Genomic DNA, 22700 nt, shown 5'->3' with positions numbered 1-22700 from the left:
TTCATGCACCTACTGACGTAGATTTATAATCATTGCTCGATGTATTTGACTTTTAGATAAGAAAACATTCAGAGTAAAAATAGAACAATACTGGATTTTATATTTACCTATGAGTAACCTTTATTAGTGTTTTTCACTCCCGCGTATGGTTTCAGCTTATTGCCTGGTGCTCTTGCATGACAGCCGGCAGGACTTCCGTTAGCATTTCTTGTGGGGCAGGCTTACTAGTGACGAGCTCCCTCAGCACTTATTAGATCTGGGAATATCTTAATTTGTCCATTTTTAGAGGATGATTTTGCCAGATGAAGAATTTCTATATGTTATAGGCCTAACAATACATTATTTATATGTTGTGTTATACAATTGCTTTTTAAATCAATTAAAGGAGGAAAGGAAAAATATATATTTATATTGTCTTTTATAATTAACAATTACCTTTGTTGTTGTTGTTGTTGTTTTTTAATGGATTTGACGTACTCCCTGGAATCCCTTGGGTCAGTCTTTTTAGCCTGAAGAATTTCCTTTAGTATTGTTTATAAGGCAGATGTCTTAATTCTCCTTGATTTTTGAAAGATAACTTTTCCGGAATAGGATTCTTGGTTAACAGCTTTTCTTTTTGAGTACTTTGAGTATGTTACCCCCTGCCTTGTGCCTTGACTGCCCTGAGAAGCCACTTTAGACCCGACCCCTACCCCCTCTACCAGGTGTCTTTCACCACAGTGCAAGAGTGGGTTTCTCCACACTCTGTTGCAAATGGAGCAGGGGCAGGAGCCAACCTGTCCCAGGTTGGGAGTTGGGGGTGGGGGGAGAAGGAGCCCTACTTCTCCACTGTTGGGGACTCAGCCACAGCAACAGGAGCCTGCAGTTAGGGTGACGAGTGCCGATGTCCTGCAGCCCCCAGGATTTCTGTATGTTGGCAAGGGGAAGGGGAACCTGAGTGTCTGTCTAGGTGGGATTTCCTCTTTGGGGAGGGCGGGGTGGAGCAGGTCTTGGTTCAAGTACCACAGACCCTCAATGTTCTTACTGAGTCTCGGTCATCTTCTTCAGTAAATATTTCTTCAATCCCCACTTCCAGAGACTGAATGGCAGTTGGTTCCTCGTGATGTTCACAGGCTTCTATTTTAGGCAATCCATGGGGCTCTGCATGCTGTCATGCCCGGAGCGGGACTCCAATCAAAATCCTTGGTTCTATTTTATCTTCTGTTGGCTTAGTAGCTATAATTTAGTTTTGCTGTTTTAGGGGTTGATTTAGGGTTTTAGTATATATACATCTTCAGTTTACCAAGATCAGCTTTTCAAAGGTCCATCTACACGTGTAACATAAGAACCTTACAACAGTATTCACACGTTTCTCCTCTCTGCTCTTTATGCTACCTTGTCCTGCGTTTTACTTTGCCTGTATTGTAAACCGCACAGGACACTGGCGTTAACTGTTATGAGACATACGTAATAAGAAAGAGAATCACGTTTTTACCCATACAGTCACTATTTGCGCTGCTCTTTCACTTCCAGACCCACATTTCCATTTGCTGTCATTTTCCTTCTGCCCGAAAGACTACACTTCTTGCAGTGGCGGTCTGCTGGTGATGAGTTCCTTACCATTTGTGTGTCCTCGTCTGGCACTTGTGCGGGGGCTGGTGGACCCTGTGATGAGGACATCTCATCACAAGATGCAGGACCTTTCTTTAGTCCTTGTGTGCTGCCCCCAGCTCGCCTCCCATACAGGTGACCTTGCCCTCAGGTAACCATCCTGTACGGCTTCTATCTGCTTCCTCCCTCTCTTGCCTTGCTCCCTTCTTTCTACCTTTCTGTCTTCCTTTGTCCCATGCAATTGCTTCCCCTTTGCAGAGTGGATGGGGAGAAGGGAAGGGGAAGGCCTGAGACTGCTGGTCTTGTGCATTAGTGGGAACAGCCTCTCCTTGCCCTGCTGGTGCCTCCTGAGCCTGCTGTTCTTTGGCTTCATGGTGATGAGGGAGGGATGGCCAGTCAGCTCACCCAAGCGGTCAGCTTCGCCTGAACAGAAGAACCCAGAAGTTCTTCTTAACTAAGTCCCTGGACTGTGTTATTTGGGTTTCCTCCCCTGCCAGGGTACAGCCTCCTTCTGTCTCCTGTAGAGGAAGGAGTCTTACAATTTTCTTTTGTTTCTAAGGCACTTCTAGTGCTGGGATTAGGTGGGTGGGGTAGACTACCAGTTTGTTGGTGCACTATCTTATCCAACTTAGTTTTTTACAATATCTCTGATTTTCCATTTAGGCGATCTAATCCTGAATAAATGTTATTCTTTCGTTTTGTTGTTCTAATTTATACTTCACTGTTCATATTTTTCTCTTGGGATAAGAAGTCAGGAAGAACAATGTGCGGCCACATTACTGAATCCTTGTATTGTTCCTGACTTAGTGGGAGTGTTAGTGTTTCCGTGTTAAGTATCATATTTATTGTTGCTTTCTGACAGATACCTTTCTCAAGTTAACTTGTGATTCCTAACTTAGTAAGCATTCAGAAAACGAGGGATCAGTATAGAATTTTATTAAATGTCCCTTTGGTATCTGTTAAGGTGATTGCTTTTTTTTTTTCTCCTAACATATTTAATACAGTGTGTTAGTATTTCTCTTAATAATGAACAGTACCAGAACAAACCTGCAATGACATGATACTGTTTTTATACAATATAATTATTCAGGTTTCTTTAGGATTTTTGCATCTGTAGACATATGGAAAATTGGTCTGTAGCTCTTTGGTGCTTGTTTGGTGACTGGCTTAGGGATAAGAGCAGAAGGCCTTGGACTTGCTGGTAGAGCATTTGTGCAAGCAGTAATCATGTATAGCACAACAACCTTTGTCTCAACCTTCCATATGAACTAGCCCTCCAGCCTGAATGTACATGACAGAAAAAAAGCATTTATTCATTCTCACAAATGTCTGCTTTGAGGAATAACACATTTTTTTTAATACTAGCATTGATAAAAAGAAATTCAGGCATACAGAAAGGTCTACAGTGAAACCTAGAAGCCCCACACCCTGGAAGTAACCAGTGTTTTTTGGTTCTTATTTGATTTGTTTGACCCACATATGTGAGTTAGTGCTCACTGTGAAAGAGGAAACGTTCAGCTGCTGAAGTGCTCCTCACCACACTTCCTGTGTTCCCCCCTCAGGGAGTTTGTTTGTTATAATATAGTCATATTTTCAGGGTGTGTAATCTTCACATTCTGTTCTATAACTTTTTATTTTACGTGCTTTAATAATAAGTTGATGCCGACACTTTAGACCTTGTAAAGACAGCACTTGCAGTATAACAGGTGAGTGACTATCGTTCACCGCAGACCTTGTGCTGGCTCAGACTCAGACCTGGGTGCCTCTGCGGCTGACTCCATGCCGGGCCCTGGGGGCTCCCAAGTGTTAGGGTCTGTGGAGCCTGTAAAAACATTCTGTCTTGTTCTCTTCTGCTTTCTACACTTGCCATTGTTTGGTTTCCTTGCTTCTCTTTTTCTTTTATTTAATTTTTGTCTTATAAGTGTTATTTAGTGTTGCTAGAGTAGTCCTTAAAGTAAATTTTCCATATCTGGTGTGTAGATGGTAAAATGTTTAGAGTTTTTACATGTCTGAAAATGTCTTCATTTTGTACTTAGGCTCAACTGACAGTTTGGCTGGGTATAGAATTCTACATACAAAATAATTTCCCTTAGAATTTTGAAGGATTGCCTCATTATCTTCTGGTGTCCTCTGGTTTTGATAAGAAATCTTATGACAGTCTGACTCTTTAAAGGTATCTTTTCTGAAAGTTTTTAAGATTTTTGTCTTTACATTTTGAGTTTGAAATTTATAATGCTGGGTCAAGGTATCATTGCTTTTCATTCACCCTCTGCTTTTATACTGAATGATTAGCTTTACATTCTTAGCTTTAATTGTAATATATTGGGCTTCCTTTAGCTTCACTTTAAAGTTTTTGTGTAAGACTTGAAAATAGCATGTCTGCATACACTGCTGGGTTGGAAGAGGAGGTCCAGATGATGAGGCTGAAGCTGGAGGACAGGCCGCTGAAGGTTTTAGGAGTGTGTCCTTCTTTAAATAGTGGGCCTCAGCTTTGGTTACATGTGAGAAGCACCTGCGGAGTTTTGGGAGCCCTGATGCCTGAGTCCTACCCTAAGATCTTCTCAAGTGATTGGTTTGGGTGCAGCCTCTGCACTGGGATTGTGGACACTTGTGGACACTTCCTGAGAGAGGCTGGGGTGCATCCACAGTTGAGAATTAACCTCAGGAGTAGTGTGGCGCCAGCCCCTCTCCCTCATGGGCGGTCCTCAGGGAACCTTGCAGCTCTCCTCATATTTCAGGGGTGGGCAGGGTGAAAGTTTGGGATCCCTCTGGATCCCCTCCTGTAGGGCCAGAGAAGTGTTGGCTCTGTTACTAGTTCTGTTCAGACTGGCATGTGACTTTCCTTTCAGGGTGGACAGGTAGGGTGCAGGGTAGGGTTTGTGTTTCAGCGTGGCAAGGTGTGAGCAGGAGAGGTGTGAGTGGGAGGGACGTCCACTCTTCCCAGATGCTTCTTGCCCTCGAAGCCCCTTCCTGTCCTATTTCCTCTCTCTGCTCAGTCTGCCAGTTTTGGTGGTCAGGAGGCTGCCCTGGTCTCCCCTGGTCTCACTCCTGACCCTCACGTGTGTGCCCCTGGCATGACCTCACAGAGCTCTCCTGGTCTTCTGGGGCAGGTGTGCTGATCCTTGCTGGACTTGCTGGTTTACTCCAAGTTCACAGAGGGGCCCTGAACCCAAGCTGTCTCCCCCGGAGCTCGCAGGGTCCACCCTCGAACAGAGCTAACCTCTCTGAACACTGGCTGTCTGCAAAACAGTGTGCTGCTTCAACGCATAGCCTCCGAATCCCCTTGCCTTCCCCTTCTGCAGCGTCCTGCCTGCACTGTGTCTTTGTCTTTGTGTTTCCAGGCCAAGGAGAGGGTGGATGTTCACAGAGGTGAGTTAAGAGGTTGAGTTCACAGAATGAAACAGATACTTCTCTCCCAAAAAGTGCCCCTGACCCTGCACCACATCCCTCACAAACAGCATCCCATACCCTACTTTGGAGAGCAGGAAAGTGTAAACACTTTAGAAAAAATTTAAAACCACAAATGGTCATTAAAATTGGTCACTTAAAAGAAAACTTTTTCTCCTGCTATTTTATAAAGTTCATATGGAAAGACCAGTCTTTGGCACTGCCTCTAGGTGGCCCTGCCTTCTGGGGCAGAAGACTGGGCAGGAGGCAGCCAGGTGCCCCCCCCCCCCCTTCACCTCTCTGTGCCTCAGTTTCCTTTGCAGGCAGCAGGTGCCTGTCCCATTGTTGAGAAGACATAGGTGCTAGAGGAGTGTCAGGACCTGCCCCATTCTTTTTTTTTTTTTTTTTTTTCCTCTTTTCAGTTTATTACATGAAGGAGTTACACTAGTCCAAGTTAAAAGCAGACCCCAAATGGTTACATTATACAAGCTGTGAGGTTTTTAAACTTGTAACAAGGGACAGAAGGGAACTTCTCATTGCAAGGAAATCCTCACTTCAGCTTCAGTGAGCCAAAAGCACTTAAAACCCATGAACCTTCAGCTGGTCGTCCTTAGCCAGTCCAATCTCTACAAGGAACTGGCATATGTTCTTACACTGGTCACCCTGTAGCTGAATTACTTCTCCATGTTCTGGATGCTCAATTACAGTACCACTGCAGGTAAATTTCTTCTTAAACACCTTCGCTAGGTTCTTTTTATCATAACCATTAGCGCTCCCTTGGGAAGTAGGAAGGGCCTTCCTGCCATTTCTCTGTTGAATTCTTACACGGATATAATCCTCGTGCCAGCAGGAAGCAGATCATCACCCTTACTTGCATCAGCAGAGGGGTCGAAAGAGTGGAGGTTCTGGATAGCGGACATAAAATACGATTCCTTTTCCTCGGTGGAAAGGGCCTGTAGAAGGCGGCAGCGGGAGAAGGTGGGCAGTGGGGACGGAGTGTCGGGAAGCGAGGGGGCTCAAGGGGGAGGCTGCTGAGTTCTCAGTGGGGCTCAGTGACTGGGGCCAGGACCTGCCCCATTCTTGTCATCCTGATCCTCCCCATGATCTCATGCCTCCAGAAGACGTTCTGGTTTTTTCCCCAAATGATTTCTTACTCGCATTGTCTTTAGTTTGTTTGAGATAGAAAACTTTAAAAAATCAGTTACTGTAGAACATCTGTTTCAACTTGCATCTGAAATGTGTGTAAACGAATTGTGGATTTTGAAACTAGTCTGAACATCCTTTCCAAATCGTCTTTTACTAAGATGTTTTGTATCTTCCATAGTTGATAAAATAAGTTGAAGGCATTTTGGTGGCTGGTGTGATTGCTTCTCTGACCTCCATCTTAGAAACAAGTTTTGTTTTTCATAAAATATTTCCACAGATTAGATATAACTTGAGTCGTGTCACATTTGTATGTATTTTGTCAATTAAGAAAAATCAGTTGTAATAGTGTGAAGAAGTGGAGGCAATCTGCTGTCACTTTGGAGACGGGCAAGGCAGAGTCATGGGGGCCGTAACACACGAGTGTGGGATGGAGTTAATTTGATTAGATCTGAAAGGGCAGATCTTCCTATAATGGTATTTTCTTAAGCAGGAAAAGTTACATTGACTATTGGAGAGCATAAATCCAAAGTGTTTCTTTTTTCAGGAGTGCTGAGTTATTTAATTTGGATTAAGATTCACTTATTATTTCATATCATAACAGAGCAAAACATTTCTTAACAATGCGGTCACTTACTCAAATGAAAGTACAGCACAGTTCCGCCCTCCCCAAGAGTGAGGACACCAATCCCGCCAGGGCTGCGTTTTTTTCCTGCTGTGACCATGACAACCAGCTGCGTCCCTTTGTGACAGCCCCTCAGACAGCAGGCCCTGGCACAAACATTTGACATTCTTCAAGGCAGTAATATTAAAGCAAATTCCTTGTCTTTGCCAAACATAGGACTCATTGTGAGGAACTTCCAGCTTCCTTAGTGAGACATTTTCCTCCATTATCCAAATTCTGGGGTTTGATTTGTACCCCTTCTGAAACCTGACTCTACTGAGCAGCTTTTTAAACAGAACTCCTGCTAGTTTAAATGTGACTGTGGGCCGTCTCTTCCCATTTTCATCTTCTTCATACGGCTCTTGGGTTTCGACCGCGTGAGGCCTTTCCCTGGGTTTGCTGTGCTTGACGGTGATGATGGCGCTTTCTGCAGCTGCCGGTGCGGCTGCCAGGGGCCCCCCTTGTGCCCTTCTCTGCTTATTACACCTGTGGCTCTTTGAGATCTGGGACCGGTCTGCCAACCGGTTGGCGTTGGCTAAGCTCTAGGATTCATGCTAAGATTGAGCTGCCACCTTGCGTGGAAACAGCCTGCACCAGGGCACCAGTGCAGGGAGACTTCCTGGAGCTCGAATTTGCTCAAACCCCCAACTGAGCAGCTGCCTTCTCCCCCCCTCCTTGGAGAGGTGCTGTCCTCAGCACAGAAAACCCAGAGCTCTAATGTGGCCTGAGGCAAGTGCGCTGCTGTGTCCCTGGTGCCAAGGAACCTGGTCACGTCGCCTGAGCCTGATTATTTGAAGGGATTTATTGTTTTACCTCCGCACACATCTGTTTCACTTCGTGCGACTTTCCTCCGTGGCACCAAATCTGTAACCGGATGGTTAACTCGACTCAGGTGTTGGCAGCCTCTTTTCTGTGGAGCGTGTATCTGTGCCCCTGAGGCCCCTTCGGCCCCTCTAAATCCTCCCATAACCTGCCCTGCCCTCCGTCCGGACTCAGCTGTCTCAGCTCAATTTGCTGACGCTCCTTACTGGCCAGGCCTGCCTTCCAACCTGCTGCGGACAGCCCGGTGCTCCCCACACCGTGGCAGGCTGTGGCTTCTGCTCTTTCTCCTGGCGCTACCCCAGCATGGCTCAGTGGGCACGCAGCCACTTTTTCCAACCCAGTTGTAAGTCGTAATCACTTTGAAGCCAAAGACTTTTTAAAACATCTATTAAAACATAACATCCGGGACAGCTGCGGGGCTCAATCGGTTCAGCATCTGTCTTCAGCTCAGGTTATGATCTCACAGTTCGTGGGTTCACATCAAGCTCTGTGACAGCGTGGAGCCTGCCTGGGATTCTCTCTCTCTGTCCCTACCCACCCCTCCTCAAAAATAAAATAAACGCTATAAAAAAAAAAAAAAGAGGGGGCCCCTGAGTGGCTCAGTTTAGCGTCCGACTTTAGCTCAGGTCATGATCTTATGGTCTGTGACTTCGAGCCCCACGTGGGGCTCTGTGCTGACAGCTCAGAGCCTGGAGCCTGTTTCAGATTCTGTGCCTCCCTCTCTTTCTCTGTCACTCCCCTGCTCATGCTCTGTCTCTCTCTCTCTCTCTCTCTCTCTCTCAAAAAACAAGCTTAAAACAAAACAAAACAAAACATAACACCCGTAAGAAAAGTGCACTTATCGTAATTGTCCAGTTCAGTTAATTTTCACAAACTGCCAGCACCATGTCACTGGCACCTGGAGGAGGAGCCAACATCACCCACCCTGAGAGACCCCCTTCTCCCTTCTGGTCCTGCCCTCTTCCCAAGGTGACCTCCCGATTCTGGATGAATTTGCCATCCTCGTGCGCTGTGTGAACATCACCCGCGTGCATGGGCAGCCCAGGGATGTCCGTTCTCAGCGTGGTGTGCTCTCAGCTTTTCCGTTCTACGTCAGGGATCTGAGGACAGTCACACCTTGTGAACATGGGGTCTTCGCCTAGCAGGGAAGCCCCTAGGTGTGTGCATGTGCAGGCATAGTAAACGCTGGCAGTGACTGGAACCATCACTGAGAGATACATTCAGCTAAGTACTGATAAAGCATCCCGTTCGGCGAGTGCTTAACAGCCAATCACACGCGTGTCACTGCTTCGCACCTACACAGACATTTCCATTCAGTGACGTTTTGATTTTTTGGAAATCTTCCCCAGGGTTAGCTTCGTTATACTCTGAATGGTTGCTGAATTTGTTTTCCTCCAGGGAGCAGTCCCTCCTTAACACACTGGGTCTGGGTGGGCTCTTTGCGTCCCAACGTAACACTGACTGTGTCTCCATCCCTAAAGATGGGACACGGTTTTCCCTTCCCTTCCCTCTCACTCTGTCTAAAGACGATTGGATTTTACCTGCTGGGGTACCATGTTTTGAGCTTCCTAGTAGTATGTGTTACTCTAAGTTCAGGAAAGAAAATACCATCAGAAATTGAATTATAAAAGACCTTTTCTTTTTCTTTTTTAAAACAGTCGGATATTCTAAAAATCAAGCAATAGCACAGAGCTCGGGGTCTTACCTTTGCTTTTTGGATTCGGTAAGTAACTCTTTTGTTTTACTTAAAATGTGTATATATGTAGTGGTTGAATAATTAAATGACCTTATATTTTAGTGTGGTTCTTGAAAATCATTATTCTAATATATAATGATCAGACTTAAAAGTTAAGGTTCATGGGCTCTTGCTGTTAAATTGCAAGAGCACATAATGAGTTAATTAATTTTTGATAAATAGGATGGCATAAAAATACAGAATTACACAGCAGAGAATCGCATAAATAAAACTGAAGATAAACTGGGACAATGTGGATAAACACTTAAAGGATGAACAACCTTAGGGAGACAGAGGTCACACAAGTTATAAGGAGGAAAAGTTCATCAGGAAGGACGGGAGCAGTCAGACTGCAGCTGAACTCTCACAACCTTTTTATCACTTGTGACCAAGGAAACACAAGTGACATTTGTGAGATACGAGCTTTAAAAACCAAGTTAACAGGGTTTTCTGAGGTGCATATATTCAGTATTTGCAAAGTGTGAATTGGGGGCGTCGGCAGCATAATTTTGCATTTTGTATCAAGAACTTAAAAAATGCTCATGCCCTCCACTCCTAGATTTCACTTGTAGGGATCTCAGAAATTCTGAAAATGATTTGTGTGCAGTCTGTACATGGGCATTACTACGTTAAAAAGCATTTTCAGTAACATGACAAATGATTACAATAGGTGAAGAAGCATCACTGAACAGTGTGTATTTCAACCATGGATTTTCTCTTTAATTAGCTTATTTTTTATAATTTTTTTTTTTTTTTTGAGAGAGAGAGAGAGAGAGAGAGAGAGAGAACAAGAGAGCATACATGTAAGCAGGGGAGGGGCAGAGAAGGAGAGAAAATCCCGAGCAGGCTCCAGGCTGTTAGCGCAGAACCCGATGCGGGGCTTGATCCCACAAACGGTGAGATCATGACCTGAGCCGAGATCACAAGTCGGACGCTCAACTGACTGAGCCACCCAGACGCCCCTCTCTTTAATTACCTGAAAACACACCTTTAGAATGTCTGTCTGCATGCAGTCTCCCCTTGGGCCCCTCTGGGTCTCAGGACGCAGGGTACCCACCTCCTCTGGGCATTCCTTAGGGGGTTGTGTTGAGCAAGGTCAGCTGTGTGTGGGAATTTCTGCTCGTGCTGAATTAATCCACCTACAAACCTACTTTTCTTCTCATACTGGCTCAACCTTTCCCTTCATTACCAGGAACACGGGGTGGGAGTGGGGTGGGGGGAGATTTGGGGAGAAGTTTGCCTGACAGACAGCCCTGCTCTCGAAGACAAGCCCCAGGGCTGTGGTTCCTTTTTCTTAGACTAAAACTCCCTTTCATTCCATCATCTCCTTCCAGACCGTGCCCTGGGACCTGTTTTCACTCTCAGATGGTCTGTCCAACATTTTCCTAAACAAAGACAGTTTCCACTAAAGACAGTCACACCCACCATGGTCCACAGTGTGCTTCTTATGGCCTTTGGGTGAAGGGAGGTGGTGATTTTCTTGTTCTCCTTTAGGGCTGCTCTTTGTGAAATACTGGACAGTGACAACGTGTTCTCTCGAATGGCCATGGATGCGTTGCTGTGTATGTGTTCCAGAATCACTGGCAGGATTCTGGAAGCTCTCTCGGTGTGCAGGCTCCACATGGACAAGGCCAGCAGGACTCGGGAGAAGGAGAGAGGAGGGCTGAAGATGCCCTCTCCTCTCTGATATCCTGTGCAGCTTTCTCTCTGTTCACTGGAGAGTAGGAAAGAAAACGTAGGAAGGCCAAGTTGGACAAGGTGGAGCCCGATTTAGAACAGTGAGGACTGCAGACCAGGGAGGCACTGAATAAACTTGCTGATGGAAGTCAGCATAGCCACCACTGAGCTGGCAGAGGGCAGGGCAGAGAACCAGGTCCCTGAAAGTGCCCTTCCGCAGTGGGCAGGGAGAGGAAGAGCAGGTTGGACGCCTGGCCCCATCACTCCCAGAAACTGTAGGCAGGGAGGCGGGTGAGGGCTCAGAGCCACAAGGTCCCTGCTTCCAGGAGCAGGAAGCCCCCAGATTGGGCATCACAATGTCTCCGTTCTGGGCGTGGGCTTCTGAGAAGATGGTGATGCTGAAGTCTCACCAAGAAGACTTGCCCTGACTCCAGAGATTTGACTTGTTCTCAGGGTTTAGTTGGAAGAAATCAGGGCAGTAAATTTCGGTGAGCTTTGTGGTGGAATTTGCATGACCACCTTGCTGTCCTAGCCAAGGGCCTGGAGGCACAGAAGGGCCCCACAGTTCCTGGCTGAGGGTGGAGTAAGATTAGCAAACAAAAAGTCTGGCTTTTAAAGAAGGTAGCCTTAGGCACATATTGTGCATTAGGCCTGGGGCTTGAGTCCCTGGCCCCTGGAGGTCAGCGGTCTGTGGAAAAAAGGGCTTGTAACAGGGTTTCATCAGGGGGGCCCTGCGCTTCCTCCCCAGGGGTACCCCGCCACTTTCCACCACCGCAGAGAACCTGTCTGCGCCTGCTTCCCAGGGGACCCCGGCAGTGGTTAGCCACCAGGGAACAATCTGTCCTGGATAGCCACAGCCCCCAGCAGGGGCTGCAGGCCCGAGGGGATGGCTCAGGGGATGCTCTGTCTTCCAGGAGGTGTGTTGGTATCCTTAGTAAAGGACAGAGACAGGCCGTGCGCCTGTGCTGCCCTCCGGTGTGGGGATGTGCCTTTGCTGCCCCTGGCGCCTTTTCTCTGTGCACCTTGGTTTTATTTGTTTAGTTTCTGATCTTGTTGGGTTTGCTTCATTTCTAATGCTCATTACATTTCAGCCTTTCTTTTCACTTTCTCATGTAAGGTTTAAGACGATTCATTTTCTTGTGGTGACCGTGGTGGGTGCCCCTCAGTCCTGAATAGCATGGTACACTTTTTAGCTTCCGTTGTGATTTCTTCTCCTTTTTAAGTGTAGACCTCAGGATTTCAGGAGCAGAGAGCTGAGTCAGTCACGAGCCTTGTTCAGGACACGCTCTCACCATGTGTCGTGCGTGTGTGGTCTGGTCGCTGTCTTGACTGTGTCGCCTAGAGCTAGAGCCAGCTCGCGCTCTGACCCTACCCCTGCGGAGCTCTGGTATTTATACCAATCTGGAAAAGTTCGTTAAAAATTTCAGTTGTTTTTATGCGAGGAGTATCAGGCCGTGTGTGATATTTTAAAACTTAACGTTGTTAAGATACATCCATACTGTTGTTGCCAATCTTTATAGTTCATTCAGGTTTTAAAAAGTGAGGTGAAATTTATATACTGTGAAATGCAGGATTTCAATGTGAAAATTGTGTATAAGGTGAACAATTTGGTGAGTTTTGACAACTGTGTACCCCTAACACCCCAGTCAAAATACAGAATGTTTCCGCCACCCAGAATGTGGGCCAGAGAGCACTGCGTGGGGCTCGAATCTGCAGGAAGAATCACACAGCGTGCCCCCTTGTGTGTAGCTTTTCGCTCACCATAACGGTTCTCCGTGGCATTTTGTATGTCGGCAGCTTATCTTTTTATTATCTGTTGTGGGGACGTGCCACAATTCGTTTTTATGCTGTACTGTTTACTGACATTTGGGCAGTTTCCTGTCTGGGTTATTTTAGCGAAAGCACCGTGAACATTCGCATCCAAGCCTTTTTGTGGACTGCGTCTCCACTGCGCCTGGGAACATACCAAGGGGTGGAGTTGACAAGTCATAGGGTGACACTTGCTTCGCCTTCAGAGAACCTGCCGAGCACAGAGGCTGCCCTGCGCCCGCGTGGCGGCTCTCCACCTTGCGGTGCCGCGGACGCTGTCGGCCTCAGTGCCAACTATTCAGCAGACGTGCCGTGCGTCTCGTGGCCGCTGTACTTAGCGCTTTCCTGCTGCCGATGATGTCGAGCACCTCTTCTTGGGTTTATTGGCCGTTCATTTCTTTTGTGAAATGTCTCCAAATCTCTTGCCTTTTTTTTTTTTTAATGGGCCATTCATCTTGTTACTAGTTACGAAAGTTCTATATTTTGGATGCAAGTCCTTTGTCAGATTCCTGTACTGTAAATATTTTCTCCCCACTGTCACTTGCCTTCATATTTAATGGTGTCTTTTGACAAGCAGAACTTCTAAATTTTATTGAACTTCAGTTTAGAGATTTTTTTCTTTTATACTTATTTTTTTTCTAAGAAATCTCTGCTTGCCCCAGAGGAGAAACTATTGTCATATTTTTTTCTAGTAGCTTATGGTTTTTACTTTTATATTCAGATCATTGTCTATCTCACACTAATTTCTGTGTGCAGCAGGACTCAAGGCTAGTTGGTGTTTATGGGGGGACTAGGTCACAGCACGCTTCGTAGAAGACACTGCCTTTTCTCCGTGGAGTTGCCCCAGTGCTCCTGCCGAAAGGCAGTCGGCACACCAGTGCGGGTTCATTTCAGCCCCTGTCCCGTCCTGTTTGTGTGCAGCCCGCACAGCACTGCACACACCGATGGAGCATCCCCTCCCCTCCCCCCCTCCCCACCCCTCCCCCCCTCCCCACCCCTCCCCCCACAGCACAGACCGTGCTGTGTCTGGTCATTTGGCGAAGGTGGCATCTGGACAGTGGGAGCTCTGGCAGGCCCTCATGAGCTCTCTCATGGATTGCCTCTTTAGCCAGCCTTTCCTGTGGGCACGCCAGGGTCTATGGGGGAGCGGGTCCTTGGTCGGGAGAAGGTGGTTGTGGTCTGCAGTGAAGGCAGGGAGCTGAGTGGAACTTGACCACAGGTGGTACATAAAAATGAAATGCTTTAGCACAAAGAGGGCTTCTAAGACCCCTTTGCTGGGTTGCATTTTGGCTCGTTGGCCACTGGGACACAGTCTGGTGGCAGCTCCCAGGCTGCTGCTCAGATGGTAGTTCATTCATTCATGTGCCAGGGGACAAGGGGTACAGCAGTCAACGAATCAGACCAGAGCGGAAGCCAACGTCTCCACTGTGACATCAGGCCCTGTGGCCTTCTCGCCTCCTACTGCCTCCACGGACCCTTGCGCACTGTCTCATGCACAAGCCAGGCCCATGTCCCCTCCAGCTTCTCAGCGAGGCCCAGGAGGAGCTCCACCCCCTGCCTGCACACAGGATGCCCTGCTCACAGCACTCGCCACCTTGCAGGCGCCTGCCATGGACATGGTGTGCCTTGGCCTGGGCCCTCACGGTTCAGGACACTCTGTAGAAGGGGCTTGTGTGCGCTGTGAGCTTGAGGGGCACTGTTTCCACGTACTTAGGTCTTTGTGTCTTTCCTACAGGTTTGTGAAGTTTGTGCTGTGTTGGCGTTTTCTTTGAAGCAGTTGTAGAGAGATGTTGCAGTCTTGCTTTCTGCATTCACTTGCTAGTCAGTATAAACAAATGTGATTATTTTTGTGTGTTGATCCTGCAGAACTCCCTTTTAGCTCTAGGTTTGGGGCTACATTCCTGAGGATTTCCTAGGTAGACAGTCGTGCCATCTGCAAATAAGGACAGTTTTATTTCTTCCTCTCCTGTCTCTGTGCCCCTCATCTCCGCTCTTGCCTCACTGCACCGAATAGACCCTGTGCTGTGCTGGGTGACAGCAGCGCCCTTGGCTTTCCAGGATCCTGCGCGGAACCCTCTGAGCACTGCGGGCCACGTGCTGGCTGAGAGCTTTGCGCGTGAATAGGTGTTGGGGTTTGCCTCATGTTTTTTCTGGGTCAGTTGCGATTTGTTGGTTTTTAAAATATGTGTGTTACTGAAGATTTGTAAGATTTTTTTCCATAGTTTTAGAATTTGGAATTTTTCTGATTTGGAAATGTTCTGATCTGATTTTCTGATCGTTCCTGGAATTTGGTGAGCTCTTTCAAAGCACAGCCTCAAGGTTTTTTTCAAATAGATAAATTTTCCTGTATTAGCTTCTGGTTTCCTCTTTTTCTATCTTGTTTTTCCCTTTTGGGTCTCTTGTGCTCGAATGTTGGGTCTTACAGTCTGCTCATCCCCTTGGCATTTCTATTTCCTTCTAATTTTGCATCTTACAGTTTGACCTTCCAGCTGTGAGCCATGACCACCGACTCCATCCTCGCCGTGGCTTTTAGGAGTGGGATCTTTTGCTTCCAGGTCCCGTGCCTGGCGTGCCCCTGTTTTGTCTGCTGCCCCAGCAGCTCCAGGGGCAGCCGCTTGTCTCTGCTTCCCAGGCCCTCTGAGATGGGTTCATGGCTTTTTTGTTTGTTCGTTGCTTTCTGCCCCCTGGGAGGCTGGGCCGAACTGTCCCAGGGCCGAGGCGTCAGGTGTGTAGTCCTGGGGCCCAGCCCTTCCGTTCACACACGGGTGGCCTCTGCTGGGCCCCACGGCAGGCCTGTGATCCAGGTGTCCTTGGTTTCTGGTCCCTTCTCTCCCAGCCTCCCCCTTTCCTCAGTCCTCCTGACAGATCAGGGGATCTTCCTGGTGCACTTGTGGCGAGTTCCTGGAGCATGGAGTTGGGCCTGGGGACCACTGGCTGCTCTCTCCTCGAGACCCTGCATGACCGTGGCCTTTTGCTGCTCTCTGGGCGGCCAGCGTGTTCAGTGGAGGTGTTGGTGGTGCTGGCGGGGACAAGTGGCACGACACAGACCTTGGGCCTGCTCCCTTTAGCATGCTGGAATCTGCTTCCCTCACTGTGGGAGCTCTTAGGTCATGCTATGGTCGTCAGAGGGCAACCCGGGGCCTTGCCCACCTCACCCAGAGTGGGGATCCACATTGAGGACGAGAGGCTTCCGTCAGGCCTGGCTCTGGCCTTCCGTCAACACAGTTAGATCCTCCAGAGTGGTCTCATTCATGGGGGTCATTCCCTGGACTGTCCCCACCCCTTCCTTCCATTCCTTCCACACAGGTAGCCCCACCTGTACCCACTGAGCAGACGTTTGTACCAAGCAAGTCTGTCGTCCCGTGAAACCTGTCTGTCTCAGAGATGTGAGGAAGGTGGCTGTGGGGGCTCCTGTGCCCATGCCCATGACACGTCTCGGGCCTCCTGCATGACCCAGCCTTTCTCTGTGGTCCTGTTGCTGTTCAGAAAACTGCACACCTCCTCCAGCAGGGCTGTGTGCTTAAGTTAGAAGCGGGGACGGTGGCTGTTACTGAGTTGGCCACGGCGGGATTGGTGTGCAGAGTAGTCCCTCCAAAATACAGTGCCACGTGCTTAAGGGGATCTTTGATTCGGTCTTTTCTGAGTGAGTTTCCCAAGAAAGAGAGCAGAAGTGTTTGGACACCCACCTTGGTGCTGTCATAGTGCCCAGAGGGCACAGGGCTGTGTGGACAGAGCGTGGCCCTCACTGGAGTGCCCGCAGGCCACCTGCCCAGGGCCCCCACGAAGGCCTCAGCATACGGAGACTACGTGGGCCTCGGAGCCTCTTTCCCTACAAGCTGGAGGGCTGCTTTGCCTCCTGGACACATCGGAGCCCTCATATCCTGGGCAGTCTTGGACCCTCAAGTTGTTGGCTCTGTGCTTACCGTCTTTCACCTTTGAGTCCAAATGGGCGTGTGGAACCCAACAGGGCCCTGTGTCAGGTGGCCCCAGTGTCTCCAGGGTTTGACGCGCACAGTCAGGCAGAGCGGGAGGTCCTGTGACTCATTTGTGAATGCCAGAGAGTGCTTTGAACCACTTTTGCCGTGAAGCATTTTGTCCAAACTGCTAGGAAGTAGCAATGCTGACTGATTCAGAGGCTCGCGGTTCATGTTTCTGTTTCCCTCTAGTTCTGTCCCGGGCGTTTGGGGAGGGTGGAAGGTTGAGGCAGACGGAAGGGGGCTGAGTGCCTACAGGGCTGGGACTGGAGACCTGGCTCTGCTCGGAGACTTTGGAGAGCAAGGCATTTGAGCACAGGTGTGGCTGTCACTGAGAGGCCGCTGGGTGGTGGTGTTTGCTCTATTTAGAGTGGCCCACCAGCCAGTAACTTGTTAGACACGCCTGTTGCCAGCAGGTCAGAAGGTTTGTTTTTTCTCCTCTCTGCATCATGTGCCCACCGATTTTTATGTCTCACTTACGGGGTCATTCAGAAAAGAGTATTGTTGTCCGCTCCGTAGAATGTGCTGCGACTTTAGAAAACAGGCAACGTCACGGGCTCAGGTCTGCGACAAGCAGAGCCAGCTGGGTGCCAGGCCTGCAGATGCTTGCTTTTCCGACTGAGCGTCAGCTAGAGATTTCGGCTCCACAGGCGAGCGGGGGTGGGCGGGGTGGTGAGCTACTCCTGCCCGAAGGAAGCAGGAGAAAGCAGGAGAGAGAGGTGCGGGGCCTCCGGACTGGCGCCTCATGGCCTCTGAGTCATCTCTGGTCTCACCGATACTGGCATGCAGGGTTTCGTGTGAATAGGTTCAGAACTGAGGTGAGCTTCAGCAGTTCGCAAGCCAAAGTCCTTTTGCCGTTTTATAAAGTCATCCCTTTTATTCTGTCTTAAACAATGTGTCTGGTAAATACACGCTCCCCTCCATTCAAATAAACAATTGGCAGAAAACTCAAAGTTCTGTTTAAAGGTTGTTTTACGGACTTTATCAACTGATGGGAGTGTGTTGATGCCTGTGTGGTACTCGGCCTCTGGGGGTATTTGCTAGGACCTGGCTTGCAGCCCACGTTGTGCTGCCAGGGCAGGGGCAGCGCTGGGGGCCGGTCAGGGTGGCCACCTCCCGCCCCCGCCCGCCTCTCCTTCTCCAGACACACCAAAGCCTCTCCTTTCTGGGCTTCCTCTCCTCCTCTTTCCTGAGAAATAAATTATGGGCTCTGTTTTAGACCCGAGACCGGGAGGGCGTTAGCTGGGTCAGGAGCTGGGCCACGTGATCTTAGCAGTGACTCTTCCCCAAAAGGCTCGCCTGGATCCTCTGAGAAGCGGACAGTGTCTGTCTCCTGGTTTGATGGGCAGCTGCAAATCAGTACTGCTCTGGGGGGCGGGGTGCCCACTTGTGCTCTTGGAAGGAAGAGAGATTCCTTCTCGGCACTCATGAAAGGCCTCCCTGGAACAGACAACAGTTGAGGAAAGGGCCGTGTGAGCCCAGAAGTCTCCGCACGTGTCCGCTCACACTGTTCACGGGAGCCACACTCACTGCGCACGTGTCCGCTCACACTGCCACACGGGAGCCGCATGCAGCTGTTTGTGTGCTGGTTGACAGGCTCCAGCTCTCGCCGAGCGCCACTAACCATGATTTCTTACAGAGACTCAGGCCCCGGACAGCAGTGAGCCTTTGAGCTATTTTCTGTTTGTGTAGCGTGTTTTCGTTGTGAGGCTTAGGAAAGGGGGAGGACCCGGGTGTTTGCCCAGCTGCTCCCTCGAGCGCCGGTCCTGAAACCCCGCCGGCCAGGGGGAGAGCTTGCTGCAAACGTGGGTTGGGACCGCTGCGAACGAAAAGACCCCAGGCCCCGCAGGCAGACTCTGTCTGCCCTCACAGGCTTCCAGACACTTCCTTCCGCAGCCAGCCAGCCCCGGTGGCCTCCACCCGAGAAGGAGAAGGTGGCGCACCTCCTGTCCCACTCCAGTGGCAGTGACTTCTCCGCTCCCTGCCCTCTCTGTCCCTCTGTGCCACGTACCCCTGCTGGTTCCTACGGTCACGCTGGCCTGGCAGACAAGAGGGGCCGCTGTGACGGAGCTGGCAGGGGTGCACGCGGGGACTCTGCCCCGGAGACCTGCTGGCTCGGGAACCAGCGGGCAGGGGGTGCAAGGCAAGGGGCCTCTGCTCTCAGCTGCGTGAGCCCTGGGCAGTCCCCCATCCTGCCCCTGCAGCCTGGACTCCCCTGTGCTCCTCCTCCCTCCCGCTGAGTCTCTTGCTCATCGGAGGAATTCTTTTCTTCTCTCTCAGTTAAAGGGGTTTCCTTTCTCAGAGGAGCAGGGAGCCAGGGCTGGGGCACTGGCCACACAGTCCAGGTTCTGTCAGTGGAGGGGCCACACAATTTGAACATGTGTGTATTCAGTGAATCTGCATGTGTGACCCTAAATGTCTTTTGTGTGTGCTTCTGCTACAATTATGGCTATAGAAAAGTTGTGTATGCACACGGGTGGGGGCTGGAAACTCAGAGCAGTAAAATCCGTGCATTGGGGAGATGGTGGTTCTCCGGAACATTTCTGGTGTCGCCGTGGCACCTGTGCAATAAACCCAGAACTATGATGATGATTTTAGAAAGCACCATGGAGTGAACTCAGCTTAAACTTTCTTCCTAAATAGTGGGTGTGATTGATTAGAGACATATTTAAAATCAACCTGACTGGATTATTCCTTCTATATAATAAAATACACCCATTTAAAGTGCACATTCAATGGGTCTGACAAACGTCTGCACCGTGTGAGGACCGCCTCAGTCCAGGCTACCATTTCCTTGTGCTGCTTCACACTCGTGCCCGGCCCCTGGAAGCAGCTACCAATGGGATTTCTTTAGATTAGTCATGTAACTATGGAGTCATCTGTTCTTTCCACCCCTGAGGGTTTTTTCCTGTTCTAGAACCTCATAGAAATGGAATCATACAGAATGTGCTCTTGTGGTTGGCCGTTTTTGCTCAGCATACGCTGAAATTCGTCTGTGTTGTTGCTGACATCAGCGAGTCAGGCTTTTTTGCTGCCAAGCTGCATGTTCCAGGGTGCACCTCCTGTAGGTGCCCGTCGGGGGACAGTGTTTGCCTACCTTGAGTACAGACACCATGGAAGTTTGTGCGGGTCTTACCGTGGACACGTACGTCGTTTCTCCTGATCAACGTTTAGGGACAGAGCTGGTGGGTGATGTAAACACACACGTTTGCCTTTGTGAGAAACTTTAGAACTATTTTCCAGAAGGATGAACCATTTTACAGTCCCGGCGATTTAAGAGAGCTCCAGTTGTCCCGAGTTCTTACCCAACACTTAGAGTTGTCTGTCTTTGTGATTTGAGCCCTGTGGCATGCCTGTGGGAATGTCTCCTTGTAGGTTTAGATTGCATCTTCCTGGTGACTAAATGTGCTTGCTGTGTCTTCATTTGGGTGCTGACTGAGTCTTCATTTGGGTGCTGACTGATCACACATGTCTCTTCCTGTGTGAAGTGTCTTCCAAGTCTTTTGACTTTTTTATTAAGTCGTTTGTCTTGGTCTTGAGTTTTAAGATACAGATTCTTTCTCCCAGTACATGGCTTGCCTTTGTTTTCATTTCTTAAAAGTGTTTTAATGAAGAGAAGTTGTTCATTGTGATTAAGTCCATTTCATCAGTTTTTCCCATCAAGATTTATGTTTGTGTGTCCCTTCTAAGAAAATAAGAAACCTTTATCTACACCAAGACTGTCTCCCTGTTTTTTCCTAGAGGTTTTATTATTTTGTCTTTTACACGTAAGTGTGTTACCTATTTTGGGTTAATCTCAGTGTGTTGTGAAGGAGGGATTGCGGTGACAGTCTCCCTCCCCTAACCCAGTCCCAGCACCTGGGCTTGGCATCTCTGTTGAAGGCCGAGTGGCAGACACAGCATGGGTCCCGTGTCTCTGTGCTCATGTTCTCCTTCACGCTGCCTTCGTTCATGTGGCATAGTCATGCTGAAAAAAATCAGGTATGGTTAAATCTTCCAGCTGTGTTCTTCCTTTTCAAAGTTGTTTGTTTGTTTGTTTTTAGGTCTTTTGAATGTCTGCAAACATTTAGAATCTGCTGTCAAGTCTGCTTGGACTTTTATTGGAAGTGCATTGAATTTGTAGATCCATTTTGGGGTCTTACTGATCCTGAATGTTCTAATCCATAAGCATGGTACATCTCTCCATTTATTTAGGCCTTCTTACAGTTTTCAGAAATGTTTTATAGTTTTCAGGTTACAGGTCTTTTATCTTAACAAAATACATCACTAAGTATTTTATGGCTTTTGGTACTATCAGAAATTAGTATGAAAAGTGAATCCCCCAGTTTTATCGCTGTAATGTGCTAAATTACCTTGTTAGTTATAGTACGTTTTTTGTTTGTTTGTTTTTTAATTAAGAATTCACTGTGAAGTGACGAACAGACTTTTACGTGTTTCTGTCTGACTGTGAGCCTTTATCCCCTGTTCTTGGCTCGGTGTAATGGCTAGGACTCTGGGGCAGAGTCCTACAGAAGTGGTTCTGCTCAAAACTCTTGTGTTTGTGTCATCACTTACACTACGAAGAAAAACGCATGCAGAGAAGAGCACCAGATGTGAATGTACAGCTCAGCGAGTTTCATACAGCAGGTATTTGTGTAGCCACGCTGGAAGCCCCTTCTTGCTTCTACCTGATTACCTTCCTTATTCCCCCCAAAGTTAAATACGCTCCTGTTTTCTGAGGTGATAGTCCTGCCTTTTTCTGAACTTTTATAAGTGGTGTCATTTATAGTTTTTTGGATCCAGCTTATCTCACTCTATAGCTTGCCTTTTCGCTCTCTGAAAGCTACCTAGTGATGAATAGAGTTCTTAATTTTAAGGCAGGTCAATGTAGTAATCTTTTCCTTTACAGTCAGTCCTTCATGCCTTCTTCTTGAGGTATTTTTTTCCTACTCTTAGGCGCTGAAGTTATTCTCTTAGTTCCAGATGCGTTATTTCTTTTTTGCCTTTTATATTCTGATCTAAACTTCACTTGGAATTGCTCTTGTTCATTTTTATTGAAGTTCAACACATACATAGTTCAGGGCGCAGGTCGTAAGTATGCAGCTCGCTGAGTTATAGGAAACTGTGCCGTCCTGCGTAGTCATCTGCAGGTGCAGGGCTGGAGCATTGCCAAAGTCCCACACGCCCTCTTGCTCCTTGTCAGAAATCCCATCCTCTTCTCCACACCCAAAGTTAGTTTTGTCTTATTTTGACCTTTATGTAATTCCTTATGTCGTCTTTTTGTCTGGCTTATCTTGCCCAACATTACATTTTGGAGATTAATGCTGGTTTTTGTGTAGCAGCATTTCACTACCTTTCATTGCTGTGTGATAGTACAATGTATGGCGAGGCCACCTCCACCCTTCTGCTAGCTGGACATTTGGGTGTTTGAGTGATGTTGCCAGGAAATGCTTGTACATCTCTTTTGGCACATGGCCACTGTACATCTGCTGGTCACACACGTGGGGAGGGACTGGCGTGCCCGCAGTGCTGTGCTCACCTGCAGCAGGCACTTGTCCAGTGGTATGAGGGTGTGCTACCTGGCCTGTCTCCTCCCAACCATTCCTGTGACTTGTCTTCTTCACTTGAGTCATCTGGTCATCACATGGCAGTACCTGTTTGTGGTTTTAAATTCATTTCCCTGATGGCTGACAAAGTTGCAGGTAGATATTTGGATATTTTCTTCGTGTACAGCCTGCTCATGTCTCTTGCCCATTTTTTATGATGTTGCCTCTTTTTTCTTCAATAGGAGTTATTCAGATGTGTCGGATACAAGTCCTTTGTTGAACTTATGAATTACAAATAGCTCCCCCCACTGTGTGGCTTTATCTTTTATTCTTTTAGTAGAGTTTTAGATGAATAGAAGTTTCTAATTTACTGC

At 48.2% G+C, this 22700-nt stretch overlaps 1 protein-coding gene and 1 pseudogene across 11 annotated transcripts in view; one reads left to right on the top strand and one right to left on the bottom strand.

The window, feature by feature from the left end:
• QTGAL (queuosine-tRNA galactosyltransferase) overlaps positions 1-22700 on the top strand; it is a 98177-nt gene that overhangs the window by 6984 nt on the left and 68493 nt on the right. For 9 of the 11 annotated variants that reach the window (XR_013552170.2, XR_013552169.2, XR_013552168.2 and 6 more), the window contains exon 4: positions 9265-9329. Coding sequence is in view for 6 of the 11 variants with exons in the window: in XM_078437962.2 (XP_078294088.1) it covers positions 9265-9329 (65 nt within the window). In the remaining 5 variants the exon portion in view is untranslated. Of the gene's footprint in view, positions 1-2984; positions 3297-9264; positions 9330-18376; positions 18462-22700 lie in introns of those variants that run through there. The other 2 variants (XM_078437963.2, XM_078437964.1) reach the window with 2 other exon arrangements.
• Positions 5271-6901, bottom strand: LOC132687146 (eukaryotic translation initiation factor 1 pseudogene; annotated as a pseudogene).

This window comes from Panthera onca, chromosome E1 (assembly GCF_046562875.1).
Source record: "Panthera onca isolate mPanOnc1 chromosome E1, mPanOnc1 haplotype 2, whole genome shotgun sequence".
Taxonomy (NCBI): domain Eukaryota; kingdom Metazoa; phylum Chordata; class Mammalia; order Carnivora; family Felidae; genus Panthera; species Panthera onca.
The sequence above is the reverse complement of the archived record's forward strand: the minus strand, read 5'-3'. Positions and strand labels throughout refer to the sequence as shown.